At 49.5% G+C, this 15122-nt stretch overlaps 5 protein-coding genes across 5 annotated transcripts; 4 read left to right on the plus strand and 1 right to left on the minus strand.

The window, feature by feature from the left end:
- Positions 1–89: 89 nt before the first annotated feature.
- Positions 90–717, plus strand: J4E93_009864 (uncharacterized protein; the record flags this gene model as incomplete). The annotated part of the gene is made up of 2 exons (XM_049347753.1): positions 90–146; positions 196–717. The coding sequence occupies 2 exons, from the start codon at positions 90–92 to the stop codon at positions 715–717; spliced, it is 579 nt and encodes a 192-aa protein (XP_049194982.1).
- A 1821-nt stretch (positions 718–2538) lies between these two features.
- Positions 2539–3277, plus strand: J4E93_009865 (uncharacterized protein; the record flags this gene model as incomplete). Its single annotated transcript, XM_049347754.1, has 2 exons — positions 2539–2752; positions 2817–3277. 2 exons carry the CDS (start codon positions 2539–2541, stop codon positions 3275–3277), a joined length of 675 nt encoding a protein of 224 aa, XP_049194983.1.
- A 1411-nt stretch (positions 3278–4688) lies between these two features.
- On the plus strand, positions 4689–6584 carry J4E93_009866 (uncharacterized protein; the record flags this gene model as incomplete). Its single annotated transcript, XM_049347755.1, has 2 exons — positions 4689–4981; positions 5030–6584. 2 exons carry the CDS (start codon positions 4689–4691, stop codon positions 6582–6584), a joined length of 1848 nt encoding a protein of 615 aa, XP_049194984.1.
- Positions 6585–6922: 338 nt separating this feature from the next.
- Positions 6923–8003, minus strand: J4E93_009867 (uncharacterized protein; the record flags this gene model as incomplete). Its single annotated transcript, XM_049347756.1, has 2 exons — positions 6923–7434; positions 7496–8003. 2 exons carry the CDS (start codon positions 8001–8003, stop codon positions 6923–6925), a joined length of 1020 nt encoding a protein of 339 aa, XP_049194985.1.
- Positions 8004–10088: 2085 nt separating this feature from the next.
- On the plus strand, positions 10089–12039 carry J4E93_009868 (uncharacterized protein; the record flags this gene model as incomplete). The annotated part of the gene is made up of 2 exons (XM_049347757.1): positions 10089–10214; positions 10267–12039. The coding sequence occupies 2 exons, from the start codon at positions 10089–10091 to the stop codon at positions 12037–12039; spliced, it is 1899 nt and encodes a 632-aa protein (XP_049194986.1).
- Between the last annotated feature and the right edge of the window lie 3083 nt (positions 12040–15122).

A 15122-nucleotide genomic window follows, 5' to 3' on the forward strand; every position in this document is an offset into this window, starting at 1 on the left:
ACGTCTGCTATATCATTTTGACAGTTTCCTTCCACGGTTCGCAATATCTGTCCAACCAGACTCCACATCCTAAGAACACCATCGCCATCATGCACGGAATGACAGGAATGGCGGGCATGGAGCCCAACAGCACCTGTGTCACAGAGGTTTGTAGTCCGTTTTAACTGATGTGATATCATGACTGACGTTCTCTAGATGCTGTGGAATTGGCGTGTCGAAGACGCCTGCTTCCTCTCGGAATCATGGCACGTGACCAACAACGGCATGATGGCCGCAAGCTGCATCGGCGCAGCTCTCCTAGTCGTCTGCCTCGAATTCCTGCGAAGAGTCAGCCACGAATACGATGCTCTACTCCTCCGCCAGTTCCAGCGCCAACTCAACGCACAACGAGCGGCTCTCGCTGCGGCGACACCGACCAACTGCTGCGACGGCCCCACCTCGACTCTCGGCCTCCAACATGCTACCTTCCGCGCCACGGCACTTCAACAACTTGTTCGCGCTTCGATTCATGGCTTGACTCTCGGTCTTGCGTACATCATCATGTTGCTGGTCATGCACTTCAACGGATACATCTTCATCTCCATCATCCTGGGTGCTGTGTTGGGCAAGTTCCTGTGCGACTGGATGGTGGTCAGGATACCATACGGTCAGGTCGATGAAAAAGACACACGGCGCTCCTCTATCGAAGCGGCAGGGCCGACTGGTTGCTGTGCCTAGGTGGTGGAAAACGAGCTGGTTGCGGCCAACTTTGACGATTAGATACCCTATGATTGCGATATTGCGAATGAATTCTTCTACTTCTTTCTAACTCCTGGTCCCCGAGAGCGTGAGCAGTGTTTTCATGCTACATATTCTGGTCGCTCATCACAGCTCGCTATATCACATACATCGCTCTTGCCGCGGAAATGTGTGAAACGCACCTGCCAGTACATCAGTCGCAGGGCAACCCATACAATAGATTTGACCAATCGGAGACCCTCCGTATAGATGATCCACGTGTGTGGTTTCGTGAGATGAAGCGCCCGCATTTCCGGGTAAACAGTCATGGTGGCAATCGCATCCAAGGCCTTTTCGGGCCTACTATTGATGCCGCAATAAACTATCTCTGCAAGTCTCGCCCAGTAGTCTTTTCGTTGAGTACCATACTGTATGCATCCCGCACGGTGAGACCAGCGCACTGTCAGTTGGGTGAAGGTGGGGGTTAGCGGTCTCACCCTGCCCAGATACTCCACAGTAGTGTGGGTGGAACGAAAGCGTTCTTTTGCGCAAGTTGTGGCTACAGGCCAAGTATCGATTGGGGGCTTGGTTCGGGCGTAGTGTCAAGAAAACCAACGCCCGTTGGCGAGTGACAAGCTGTCACTTTACCGATGAGGTCTTTCTTGGATGAAGAGGTTTCGTGCACGTTATGGCCAAGTGTCGAGGGCGGTCGAGAATCTGAACCGTCGATAGTGGCGAAGTCTCAAACAACCTGACTAGGTAGTGACGGTCCAACGAGTCTTTAGGCTGCTGAGACACGTATCGTCTTATAGCAATTCCTGAAAATGACGCACAAAGAGCAGCTTTATGAAGTGAAGTGATGGTGAGACACATGTACCGTGCGCGGCCCTGAGCCCATCAAGGTAATCGCTCGGTGTTCAGAGTTGTTTACGACCACATTGACGGAAAAACGAAACAACCTGTAGTTTACCTTATCTTGAAACAAATGACATTCGACTCTTGACATTATTTAGACTTCTACGATGTTTACTTTATCTTTCTCTGTGGGCAGGTGTTCACCTGTTCACTTGGAAGGCGTCCAACAGCCGTACACGTCTGCCAACGAGGGACCATACTGCGTTCTCAGCCGAAAAGTGCTCTGTTGAACAATAATACAGCTTTCGGTTGCTGCAGAAGACGTCCGGCTTGTCGCGATTCGTGGCAACCATATTTGATGCGTTTCGCCTTTTTGTCCGAACATCACATATTCAGACATACCTAGGTATGAACGCTGTCGACCTCGTCTCTATGGGAGCTTATAGCATTGTAGCTATTGCGAAGTCGATGCTTGCGTTACTAGAGTTCGTCTTGACGCATAAACAGGCGCCCGGCATCGTACGCAAGATTCGCTTTCCTTTATCAACCCAACGTGTAGCCCAGACTGACCCTCTCCCTATCGTCATCTGAAGCGGAAGCTCTTGGGCGCGCTCTTGGTCTTATCGATGATTGGTGAACGAAGACTCCCTCGGTGAATGAGGAGGTGAGCGCGCGGCCCTCTCACCTTGCAACTCACCCTCTGTCTTGGCGCAACCATATAGCAACAGAACAACTCCATTGTGCTTTCGCTTCCTTCCAGACCTTCCAAACCTTCCAAAATCGACATGGCCCGTCCATACATGAACCCTAGACAAGTGCAAGATACACACCTGCAAGATGATACGTTGACTGGAGTGAAGGCTCCGGCGATGCTCAAGGATTGCGTTCACGGCGAGAGATTGGCAAGAAGGTAAGTTGTCGCCCGAGAGATGGACAATCTCAAAGCGATGGCTAATCTGCTGCAGTATGCGCGATGGGGAAATCGGTGTCATTAGACACGGGCTCGTATTCGAGGGCACATCATGGTCCATCCACAAAACGCTGATGGAGAGCGAGTGCGAAAACCTCCATTGGAACGAAGGGCTTGCCAGTGAATACTTCATCGGGTCTGAACATAGCACCGAGGTAGTCGACCTGTTCGTTGAGTGGCTGTACACTCGAGAGTACCGCGAGAAGGAAGGTGAGTTCTGACTGTACGAAGTGCATGTGAGACACATACTGACTTCGTACGTCTACCGCTATAGGCCTGGCACAAGACTTTGCTGTACCGGGTTTGCGAACCATTATCCTTCCAGACGGCAAACTCAAAAACCGGGACCTAATGGATTGGGCAATCAAGGCAGCTTTCGCATGCTGGGAACTTGACGCCAGCTTACGCGCGAAGAACTTCCAGAACTACGCCATGAAGCGTCTCTTCGAAGCCTTCTCTCGACCACTCTCGCAGCTACTGGTGCCGCAGTTACTCCAGCACACATACTTCTTCTGTGCACGATTTCCAAGGGCTTCTTGGCAGCTACAACACCTGATCCAAGATATCATCCTTCGCAACTGGAGTGACGAGACCGTCGTTAATCACAGGGGCGACTGGTATCCGATCATCAACAGTTGCCAGGCCTTCGGCGATACTTTCAATAAGGCGAAGCATCAGTGCGTGATCAAGAGGCGAGAGAAGAAGCTGAGTCTGACAGACTACCTTATCCACTAGGGTGCCAGGTGTGACGATCCAGGTGGAGGAAGGGATTGAGGAACGTCGGAGGAACGATGGCGCACTCTATTCAGATTGGAGAGACTTGGTGAGAGCTAGCTCTCGAGCAGTTCCTACGGGGTCAGCATACTTAGTAAAAGCTTGATTAGAGCCCCTGGTGTAGGAAGTCAGAACCCAAGTGTACTAGGTATCGAATACAGCATCAGATACCGACAGAGTGCGCAACATAGGGGTGTACGCGAAATATGCTGTGACGTGTGCAGGTCGACGCAGAGATGTACGCAACGTGATGCAGCTGGCAGGTACGCGACGCGCGCATGTCCGATTGTCGGCCGCTGACATGACTCGTGCGCATCGAACTCGCAGTCGTGCCTGCCCACAACTGACCGCGCCGTTCCCCTCCTCCTACTGCTTCCCGGCATCACACGGAAAGCATCACGTTCGGTTTCCAGGCTGGTGGATGGGTGGATCTGCGCTCAAGAAAGCCTTTCCTGCTGTCGGGACCCGAGGATGAAGGATTAGCCGCCGTTAGCACGTCTGTCGCACGAGCACCCCAACCGTCGACCCCACCAACGCCAACCTGCCAGACCCTTGATTTTCGTTCATAGCAGCAGTGACGATGGGATGCGATTGGACGCAGGCGACTGAAGGAACGGTATGCCTGCAAACAAAAGCTTCTCACACCTATTTGATCCGATTGTACCTTTCTTCCCGCTCCCTCCATCCACTTCTATTCATTCCTATCTATAAGGCCGCCACCACGGTACGAGCAAAGTAGCAAATTCTGCAGAAACCCCGAGCCAGCTCCACCGCAAGCCCGGCGGCTATCGAGTATTGGGAGCACCATCGGCAGGTCCGTAGTCGCAGACTAAGTACCATCATCTCCCTCGGTACCCCCGCTTTACGAAGGCATGACGGAGCAGAGGGCAAGCAGTGGAGTGGTACAGGCAGGCGTCGTGGCTTGCGGGTTTTGATCAGATAATGATTAGATCGAAAATTTTCATCTGATAACCCACGCGTCACGCCACCGCGCGCTCCCATTGGCCTGAGATGCCGGCTGATTATCGAGATAAGATTTTGGAGGCTGTCTGGGCCGTGCTTGGGAAGGCTTAATTCCGGGGAACCAACTGCATCGAGGAAAGTCAAGCTTCGGTGCATGATGCTAACAGGGAGCGAGCGCGTGATATTCACGACTATTTCCTTGTTCATGGTGAACGTGAACGGAATTCCCCACCCAGCGACGAGGAGCCGGTAACCGGGCGCGTCTCGGAAAGGTCCTGCGGTGGAACTGCGTGGATCTGCGTTTTCGGTATATGAACCTGAGGCGCGCGCGGTACCTTGTCTTATCAATCTCTTCGTCTCGTCTTCATCACAGCCTCTCTTTTGGTGTGCTTCTACACCTATCGCCAAGATGGGTTTCACTTTCAAGGGATTGACTACCAGCGCATTGGTCTCTGGCAACTCCAAAAATGCCGATGCCAATGAGAAAGACATTGCCGATGTGCCTGCTTCCTACCAGGGCCACACCAGCATGGATGCTGCTCGTCCTGATGAGAAGGTCGGCAGCCCAAGGGAGTCTGCCAGGAGCCGAGAGTCGGATGAAGAGCTGAACAAGGTCGATACCACCGCGGAGGCAGGTGTTCAACATGTGCAAGCTGCCTCGCTCCTGTGGAAGAAGCGAGACCTGATCCTCGCGTACATTGCGTAAGTCACTCCCTCCACACTGTTCCAGAACTACACTAACGACAACAGCATGTGGTTCATCCAGTTCTTCACTGCCTACGCATCCAGCACCTCAAGCACCCTCGCACCCTACGTCACCAGTGACTTCCAGAAGCACTCCTTGACCGCCCTGACCACCGTCATCTCCTCCATCGTCGGTGGTATCTGGAAGCTCCCGTATGCGAAGATCCTCAACATCTGGGGCCGACCTTTCGGTCTCGGCCTAGGTGTGGCCATCTACGTCCTCGGCCTCATCCTCATGGCGAGCTGCAACAACGTCAAGGCCTACTGCGCCGCGCAGACCTTCTTCTACGTCGGCTCTAACAGTATCGACTTCTTCATCACGGTCTTCATCGCCGATACGTCCAAGTTGAGGAACCGAGCCCTGTTCATCGGATATGCGTCCTCTCCATGGCTCATCACCACCTGGATCTACGGATACGGTATCAACAGCATAACAGCCCCTGGCGGCATCGGCTGGCGATGGACGTTCGGCATCTTTGCCATCATCGCGCCTATCGTCACCTCACCGCTCATGCTTCTGTTCATCATCTATGAGGGCAAGGCAGAGAAAGAGGGTCTTATCACGCCCCGCCCCAGCCGCGGTAACTTCGTCCAGACCCTCAAGTACTACCTCCGCGAATTCGATGCCGTTGGTCTTCTGCTCCTCGCCGCCGGACTCTCCCTCTTCCTCCTCGCCTTCAACATCTACTCCTACCAAGCCAAGCAATGGGCGTCACCCCTAATCATCTGCTTCCTCGTATTCGGCGCCCTCCTCGTCGTTGCATTCGGCCTGTGGGAGAAGTACGGCGCACCCGTCACCTTCATTCCATGGCCGCTGCTCAAGAACCGAACCGTCATCTTCACCTACACCATGGCCGGTTCTTTGTACGTCGGCTGGTACTGCTGGGACTCGTACTTTTACTCGCTTCTTGTCGTGTTGTTCGACCAGAGCCCTGTGCACGCTACTTGGATCGCCAACATCTACACCATGGGCAGCTGCTTCTGCTCCATCGTTTATGGACTTGTACTGCGATACTACGGAAAGCTCAAGATCTACTCTCTGTTCTTGGGTGTGCCGCTCACCATGCTTGGTGTTGGTCTTATGATCAAGTTCCGCCAGCCGGATGAGAACATTGGTTATATTGTTATGTGCATGATCTTTATTGCCTTCGGTGGTGGTATCTTAGTCATCTCTGAGCAGACCACTTTGATGGCTGTGTCTAAGCAGCAAGACTTCCCTGCGCTTCTTGCCGTCGAGTCTATGATCATCTCCATCGGAAGCGCTATCGGTTCTACTGTTGCGGGCGCTATCTGGACTGGTGTCTTCCCGGCTCGTCTCATGGCAAACCTGCCTGAGAGCGCCATGGACAACTTCGCCGCCATCTATGGTGACTTCAATGTTCAGGACAGCTACCCTGTCGGCAGCCCCACTCGCGATGCCATCAACCTCAGCTACGGCCAGACGCAGAGATACATGCTTATCTCGGCTGTCTGCGTCTACTGCATCACGCTATTCAGTGTTGGCTTCTGGCAGAATGTCGATGTCAGGACCATGAAGCAGAGGACCATTGGTCTTTTGTAGATTCGCTGTTGTTTTCGAAAAAGGTTCCGCATTGCATTGGCGGCGTCTTGTTCTGTTGATCGTCATTGCATTCACTGTCATTGCATTCACTGGCAAAAGGCTTAGGAACGCAAGTACCTCTTACAAGTCATCATGATAATGGCTTCATAGTAATGAAAGAGTAATGTTCAGATTCCGACCAAGACTTGCAATGAACACCATGTACGCCGTGTGTATATGCTTGTTGTATGCTTCCTCAAATCCTCAGCTCGTCTGTTGAATATCTTAACAATGCTGCTTGTAATACAAGCTCTAAGAATGAAATGTAGGGTATGACGCTAGAAGATCACGCAAACGATCTACAAAAAGAAAGCCACACTCAAAGCCAACCCAGACATATAGCCAAGGGTAGCAGTCAGCGAGCTGGCAGCACCCGTAGCGCTAGCCGCTGCAACCTTCGTCGCATCGTCAGTTGTCGTCGCAACAGGTGAAGGGGTAGCGGATCTGGATGGGGTGGCGGCAGGCTTCGCAGGCACACTTGTCGAAGAGGAAGACTGGCTGATTACGGGCTTGCTGGGTTTCGCACTCACATCACCACCTGATTTGGCCATGCCGGATACCCACTTGATCACCTCTTCGTTGTGCATGAAGAAATAGTTCAGGTGCTCGTTTGTGTCTGGGGGCGAGGATCCAACTGCGCAGATTGGGTCGCCGTAGTGGCAGTAGTCGAGGAGGACGTCGGCGTAGGCGTTTAGTCCTTCGAGGTGTTCGGGGCTGCGCGCACTGGTTCCGTCGTAGTCTACGCCGCGGCCGACGGTGAAGTTTTGGTCACGGGAACGGACGACCGCGCCAAATGTTACTGCTGCGACGACTAGAGTAGAGAAGTTAGTAAACGGGTGTAGAGCGTGACTTCTTTACACGTGCGTACGTACCATTGGAACCAATTGACGCATCCAGAGCTGGGTTCATGTCTTGCTCACATGCAAAGACTGGACCTCCTCCTCCTCCGAGCATGTCCTGTGCGACTGATGCTCCCTGCGAGAAACCCAGAACAATCAACTTGCTGTCTGGGCACTTTTCGCTGTACGCCTTCATCTGCTCCTGTCCGCTCTTCGCACCCTTGCTTGCTGATTCACACCACGCAGTTGCTCCCCATGCTGAGCTCTTTGCAGGATACTCGACATCCTCGTAACCGCATTCCGATGATCCTCCAATCGCTGCGCAGATCTTCGAGGTAAGGTTACCTAGGCGGCCAGGGTAGGGTTCGTCAGAGCCTCGTGCGACAAAAACGTGGAAAGGTTTGCAGTCGTCCGCGTGGTAGGCGAGAATTTCCGTCGAGTTGCAGTATATGCCCGGCGAAGGTGCGTCGCAGCGCTCTTGAGCGAGCACGAGGCTGGCGCCGACGGTGATGGCGAGGAGGGGAAGTTGTGAGATCCTCATATTAGCGTAATTACAAAGTTCGGTATAACGAGTGACTAATGTAGGTAGCCGCGAAAAGAAAGGTAAACTGAGCGTCCTGTCCCCAAGAACGCGTGATTAGTAGTAAGCAGTGAAACCCCGGAAGCTGCTTCGACAAAGGCAGGGCAAGCGGGAGATATACACGACACCAAGCGGGCACCTGGGCAGCCCTGAGAAACCTGATACTACGAGGATCAAGAAGTCCCAGGCGATCGGCGCCCATGATGTGAGGGCACGGCCCCCACAGATGGCATGCATGGGCTACAGCCTGCTTTGGCATGTTTGCCTTGGGGCCATCAATGCTATTCGACAGAAACGCTGCGTTTCGACAGAAAACGTCGATTCCGCCCCGTCGGCTAGCCGCAAGCGGCAAGATCCCACGCGCCAACTCGGATTTCGGCATCCGGCCAAGCCGCCCTGTGCCACAGAAGCCACATCAAGCCGCCTGTCTGCAGGAACAAATCTCGCCCAAATCCTTGGGGCTTGCGCGTCCCGTCATCGAGGCGTCAAAAGGGGGGATTGGTTATCGGGGGTTATGTGGGTGTTGTGCTGGATTACTATTCAAGGCGCCGTCGCGATGTATGTAAGCAGCGCTATCCTGTTGTTGCCGTCAGCCTCAGAGGACTGGCTTTCTTCAGTGAACGCCACACTTGACGTGCAACACCGAGTACGAAGGACTGGACGTGCGATCGATCCGTACCGCAATACGATGCAAACGCCGGACGCCTGACTGCCCATGGAGTAGGATTCGTTCGAGACTCATGGTGCCTGAGTCGTGTCCACTATTTTCATTTTGGGGTCCCCACCTGCAGTGGGCTGGCTTCTTCTGCATCCTTCATGGCTGCATCTTCACCTCAGTGTGTTGTTTTAGAGGCCCCTGAGTGTCTCGAACAGTCTGAGTGCCGCTGCTTCCGTATCCGTGGACTTGAAGACGCGCGGCAGGTGAGTAAGGGGTCGTCGTCTGGAATCTCTCTTCCCTCTGCCTTCGTCTTTCTGGTGATGAGACACCATATTCACCTCTTCCTTCAAGGCTGTCGAGGGGTGGTGGAATGAGATGGGGGCAAGAGCGCAGTACGCGGTGTAGAGACGTGGCGGAAAGTCAATGGCGGCTTCTGCTTCCACACAAACGGCAAGTGCATCCCCGACGTCCTTGCCTCGACGTCTGCTGTATCAAAGACATAGCTCTATCCTTTTCCACAACTATCCTCATCCTAAGGTTCTTAATGGCTGTCGCTCATTGCACAAGTTGCCACACCTCTCTTCCTCACCTTCACCATCCCATCTTCGCACATTAACTTTTGCTTCATTTCTGCATGAGCCTCACTTCGCATTCTCTCATCTTCAAATCTATCTACTATTGTAGAGTGCGCAGTACGTTGAATCCAGGCGTCTCAGAGTCGACATGTCACTGCAACTTCGTGAGTGTGGTGTGAAATGCCATCGTAGAGACGACCTCCCTGTCAGTCCACACTGTCTTGAACACCATCCCCTCATACACTGTCTACCAACACCTCTACTCACGTCGACTTCACGATGGCGGAGCATTGTACCCTCCACATCATTTTCCTTTGCCAGTATGTCGGTCACAAGGCGCCCTCTGCCACAGTGAATGCTCGCGCGCCATAACGTCAATTTCAAATCACAAGACCGATCTCCCAGCCTTCTTAACCCTCTCCTGCTCCATTTTTCTTGCCTGCCCTGGCGTGAATAGCTCTTCTCGCCGCGGTGACTGGCGTTTCACGGCTGTATCTACGGATCATCTCGTCATAGCTCCCCCATTCACTAGTATTCACTTCCGTCAACGACGCCAAGAACCCTGCATCGGTCAAGCGCGATTTCATTAGCGTACACTGACCTGGCTGCCTTCCTCTCCTCTAACCAACCTTTCTCCCTCTCGATATCAACTCTTTCCAGTACGAACTGCCTCTGCTGTCCGTTGACTTCCCATCTTGATCTACTTTTCACGATCCAGACAGCCTAGCAGTTACCCAACAGTTTCACAGCTTTTTCTCAATCATTCCCACCTACACTTCACTCAGCTTATCCACCCCCACCAACTTCGCCGCCATGGCTTCTATCCGCGAGACCATCCGCAATGGCGCAAGCTACCTGGTAGGCGTCATTAGAGAAAAGGCGCAGATCCGGTACGAAGAGGTATACCTGAAGCTCGAAACCCATGTTCGCGTATTCAAGGTTTGTATATCCCACCAGATGGCGTCCAGACTACGACTAACGATGGACATAGCGATCTTTCCAGAGGCCAGCCCCCTATATCGTCGCAGAAGGACTCAACAACGTCCGCGACAGCTCTGCGCGTACAGAACTCCGGCCGCGGGTCAAGGTTAGAAGACTTGCTGTTCAGACTCAACGCCATCCGGCTGACACCCCGATGAAGCAGCAGACCTACCACATCGTCGCCACAGGCCGCATTGCGAAACACAAGCGGGAACCTCATCCCCGAGAACTGGATCCTAAATGGTACGACATGGCCATGAAGCGGAAGTCCGCAGAAGAGTACTGCGAGCGCGAAATGCGTCTCCGAGAGAAAGAGCGAAGGGAGTTGATGGAGCGCAAGCGACGTCAACAACAAAAGCGTCATGTTCCATACAAGCGAACCTCAATGGAACGCACAACCGGTATCAAGGACAAGCGTCCCCGGTGGACGTCGCAGCCAGCACTCCCGCCGCCAAAAGCTTTCAGCAACTTACAACACCCCGCCGAGTTCTACGAGAACCAGACCTCTGAGGAGCGCAGGGCGTATGTGCGTGAGAAGCTGACCAACGTCCTCGGCGAGGAAAAGATGAAAGAGCCCATCCTTCCTTCCGGTCACAATCCCATGGAGCCTGTCATCGCCGAGCACAACCAGCGCATGGCCACGATCAGCCTTCTCAGCCAGTTCGAAGCTCACAAGGAGGACGTACAGCGCCAGTACGACGAGCAGATTCGCCTGGCTCGCGAAGAAGAGGTCACTCGACTCAAAACACAGATTCTCCTTGGTCACTACAAGGACGTCTACAAGGGCCGTATCAACGTGCTAGCATGGCATACCGGCCACATGCTCGAAGGTATCGACCGACTGGAACATCTGCTCCAAACCGGAGAACAGTGGGAGGTGGCCAGGGTCGTGCAAGTTCTGACCCACCAAGTCTTTGAGCCCGTCAAGCGTGTGCTTGAAGAGTTTGACGCTGATATCCCCCTGGATCCGGATGGCGCCCAGAAGCTCAAGGAGGCCTGGCCTGTGGCTCGTCTACAGGGACTCTATGACTTCTTACTGGGCAGGTCCAACAATTTGGACTTACAGACCATGCGCATGGCTCAGTGCATTGAGGAAATCCTTCGTCGTCTTAATAACCCGACGGTATTTGTCGACCCTCTTGCGCCCAAGCCGCAGCCGTTCAGCGACCTCTATCAGAGCTCCAGCTCTACAAACGCCAACACGATGACGAACACTACATCTCAGACCGCCTCTTCCCTCCCTGGCGCAGTCCCACCTCCCGCAGGAGGATGGTCCTTCCGTGGCCGCGCCTCCACTTCCGGCCTCGACCCCGACGCCCCCCAATCCACGCTTGCCAACACCACCATCTCCGCACCACCCGGAAGCGGCATCTCAAAACTCATCACCGCAACCGCCTCAAACGCCGCCTCCAAAGCCACCAACCCCCAAATCCCATCCATAACCATCGAGCCCGGCGACAGCGCCGCCCGCACCTCCGTCCTCCAGTACATCAGCACCGACAACATGGTGCTCCAAGCCGAGATGGACGACATGCTCCGGCACGCCGAGCCCAAGAGCAGTCACCGCCGCGCTGTCACCGAGTGCATCAAGGGCCTTGTTGATGCGGCGAATGGTGAGGACAAGGTGCTGGGTACGATGGATGCGTCGTATTATCGCGCGCAGATTGAGGAGTGTGTGAGGAGGATTGATGGGCTGGCGAAGAGGTATAAGGAGGTTAAGGAGATGAAGGCGCTTAGGAAGCTTTGTGGGCTGGCGTTGAAGATTTGGGCGGTGCATGGTTGAATGGTGTTGGCGAGAGATGAAGAAAGTTGTTTCTTTGCTGGATGTTGTTTTCGGATTGCAGTCTAATCTCTTTCAATGTCACGAGACACGTAGAAGGGTGGCGGGAAGGACCGAAAGTGGCCTTCCTCATGAACTCATGACTTCACGACACTACGGTTTACGAAGCCACGATTGTTATATCTGCCTCTTCCTCACGTGGTACCTGTTGAAGGAGCGATCACATGCTAGAGTAGGTGCTCCTGGGCTAGCGTTAGAGTATATACTCAGAACCTTCTATAGTTTTAATTTATTACTTCTACACTTAACAGGTTATAAGCCTAGCGCTCTACAACATTGCTATCTAGCCTAATACTCTCTTACTTTTGTATCTCTACATTATTACATATAGTACCCTATCCTAGTTGTTATTATTGCTAAGAAGCTACTAGTTAGTTAAACTAAAATACGTTACTACTACAGTATATCTAGCTTCTACTCTACACTATACTACAGTTCTATACCTACAATTCTGCACAATTATAACGCAAACCTCTTTACGCATTGTAATCTACTAGAGCAATATCTATACTATTACTAGACATAGCGACTACTTTTAACTTTAAGCTTAACCTCTTATCCTTGCCTAAGCTCGCCTTACGCGGCAAGAACTATACAGAATAGCAGAACAGCTAGACTATAGCTTTTAGGTATGCATTACTTCTTAATGTTATAAGCAGCAAGAAGTTACAACCTACTTCTAATACAGAAGGTAAAGCCTAGAACTCTTAGAATAATAAAGCCCTTATTATAATCTTAAGTTCTATCTACTTAGACCTTACTCTTAATATTATATTCTGCAATACTACAGCAAAAGCCTAGAAGTTCCTAGCTAGTTGCTTTAACTAAGACACTAGTAACACATCTATACAACTCTTCTGCCTCCTTACAAATCTACGCTATTACAATAGTAATAACTTTTACTTCTATATTAACACCTTCTATTTGCTATAGACAAGAATAGCTAAGCAATGTTTAGGCTCTAGTTATAAGGTTGCTTAGTCTATGCTACTAATCTTTACTTCTAATAATATTAAGAGTTTATTCTTCTTAATTACCTTCCTAGACACTATAGATTACATTGTTAATAACCTTAGCACGCGAGAGCTTACCTTCTTTACTACTATTAAGCTAAAGCTTCTTAATCTAGCTAAGAAACATACACTTAATATTAACTTAGCTGCCTATACTACAACAAGGTTGCAATAGAATAATAATAAGCAACTATAAAAGTCTGCTGCCTTATTCTTTTAGCCTAAGCCTAACTTAAGTTAGCCTTTCTCTTAATTAAACGCAAACCTCTTAAACAAATGCACTTAGTGCTAGAAGTATAACTACACCTTTGTTAGTTATATCTTTATAGACTGCTATCGCCTAAGAGAACACAAGGAATATAATAAGAAGAAGGGTTCTAGCTAAAATATAGAGCTAAGTAAGAAGGCAAAGAGTAATAAGGCTTCTAAGTCTATTACTATCTCTAATAGAGATAACTTAGATATAGAAATTAACGCCTTTATAGTATCTATTAGAATAATTAATTCTTACAGCAAGTAATTACAAGAGGTTAGTGCACACATTAATACCCTCTCTACTACTAGCTCTCTCTTAAACACTTAGCTCTTTAACTCTAGTGCTTCTTATTATATGTCTAGAAATATTAACAATTTTATTTCTCTTTAACTAGTAAGAGAGACAATTACTGTTACTAGATAACAGAGAATACTAATTAATAGACAAGGAACTGTTCAACTAACCTACGTACTCCCTAATAGTTTAACTTAGATTTTAGAACTAATAAACGTCCTTTTTAGTAAAGAACTTAGATCTACTCGCCTCTTTAGCTAGCTCTATGTTTAGAACAAAGAATATAAAATTTAAGCTAAAGGTAACAATCTCTACTTTACTAAGCCTAATAGAAGCTATACCCTCTAGGCTACATACTAGCACGGCTTAATAGAGATCTAGACTATTAATTCTAAACTTCTAGGATTTGTTTCTTAGTCTGTATAGTTATTATTTACTTCCTACTAAGAGTTCTACTATGCTATTAGTTACTTTTAGATCTGCAACTCTAAGCGGCTCTACTAGGATTTTAAATTTATACTAAAGCACCTAGATAATTTCTACTATAACAACTATTAATCTGCTAAGTCTACTTACTAGAAGCCTAAAGAACGCATAGCTAAAGCTATTTATCCTTTTAAGAACGTCTACTTTAATCTCTCTAGAAAGTTTAGCTATCTCTTAATATTTAGATCCTAGTATTTTTTAACCTTTATTAATAAGGCTACTTATTACTCTTAGGTCTGCTTTATTAAGACTAAATCTAAGACTACTTAGGTTATTTAGGACTTTATCGCCTTTGTAAAGCTATAATATAAGGCTAATATCTAACAATTTATAACTAACTATAGTAGTAAGTACATATCTAAGAATCTTAAAGCTAAGTTTAATAGTCTTAGTATTATCTACTGCTTAACTCCGCCTTATAGCTATAAATTAAATAGCCTAGTAGAGCGGTTTAACTATATAATTATTATATTAGCTTAAGCTATAATCTCTAAGAACTAGCTTCTCTTCCTCTAGCCTAAAGTAATAGCTACTACTATCTTTCTAAAGAATATCGCTCTGTATAGCGCTCTATCTAACACACTATATTATAGGCTAATAGGAAAGAAGCCTTTAGTTAAATATCTTTATCTATTTAGTTAATTAATGCACGTCTACGTTCTAGTTAAGACTAGATTACTAGGTACTAAACTCTACTATTACACAGAGCTAGGCATCTTTGTTAGCTATAGCAAATCTATTAAAGCTTAACGTGTCTACATTCCTAACTATTACGTTATCCTAGAATCTTAGAATACTAACTTTAGACCCTAAGTTCTGCTATTATTAGCGCCTGCTTCTACTTAGGAACTTAATACTTAGATAGCTATATTAGATAATAACTCTCTAAGAGAGAATAATGCAAACCTAAGCAAACTGCTGCTAATATAACTAAAGAAGATAGTAGCTTAACCTTAGACATCTACGCCTTTATTACT

Source organism: Alternaria ventricosa, assembly GCF_023758065.1.
Source record: "Alternaria ventricosa strain BMP 2768 chromosome Unknown scaffold_25, whole genome shotgun sequence".
Classification (NCBI taxonomy): Eukaryota; Fungi; Ascomycota; class Dothideomycetes; order Pleosporales; family Pleosporaceae; genus Alternaria; species Alternaria ventricosa.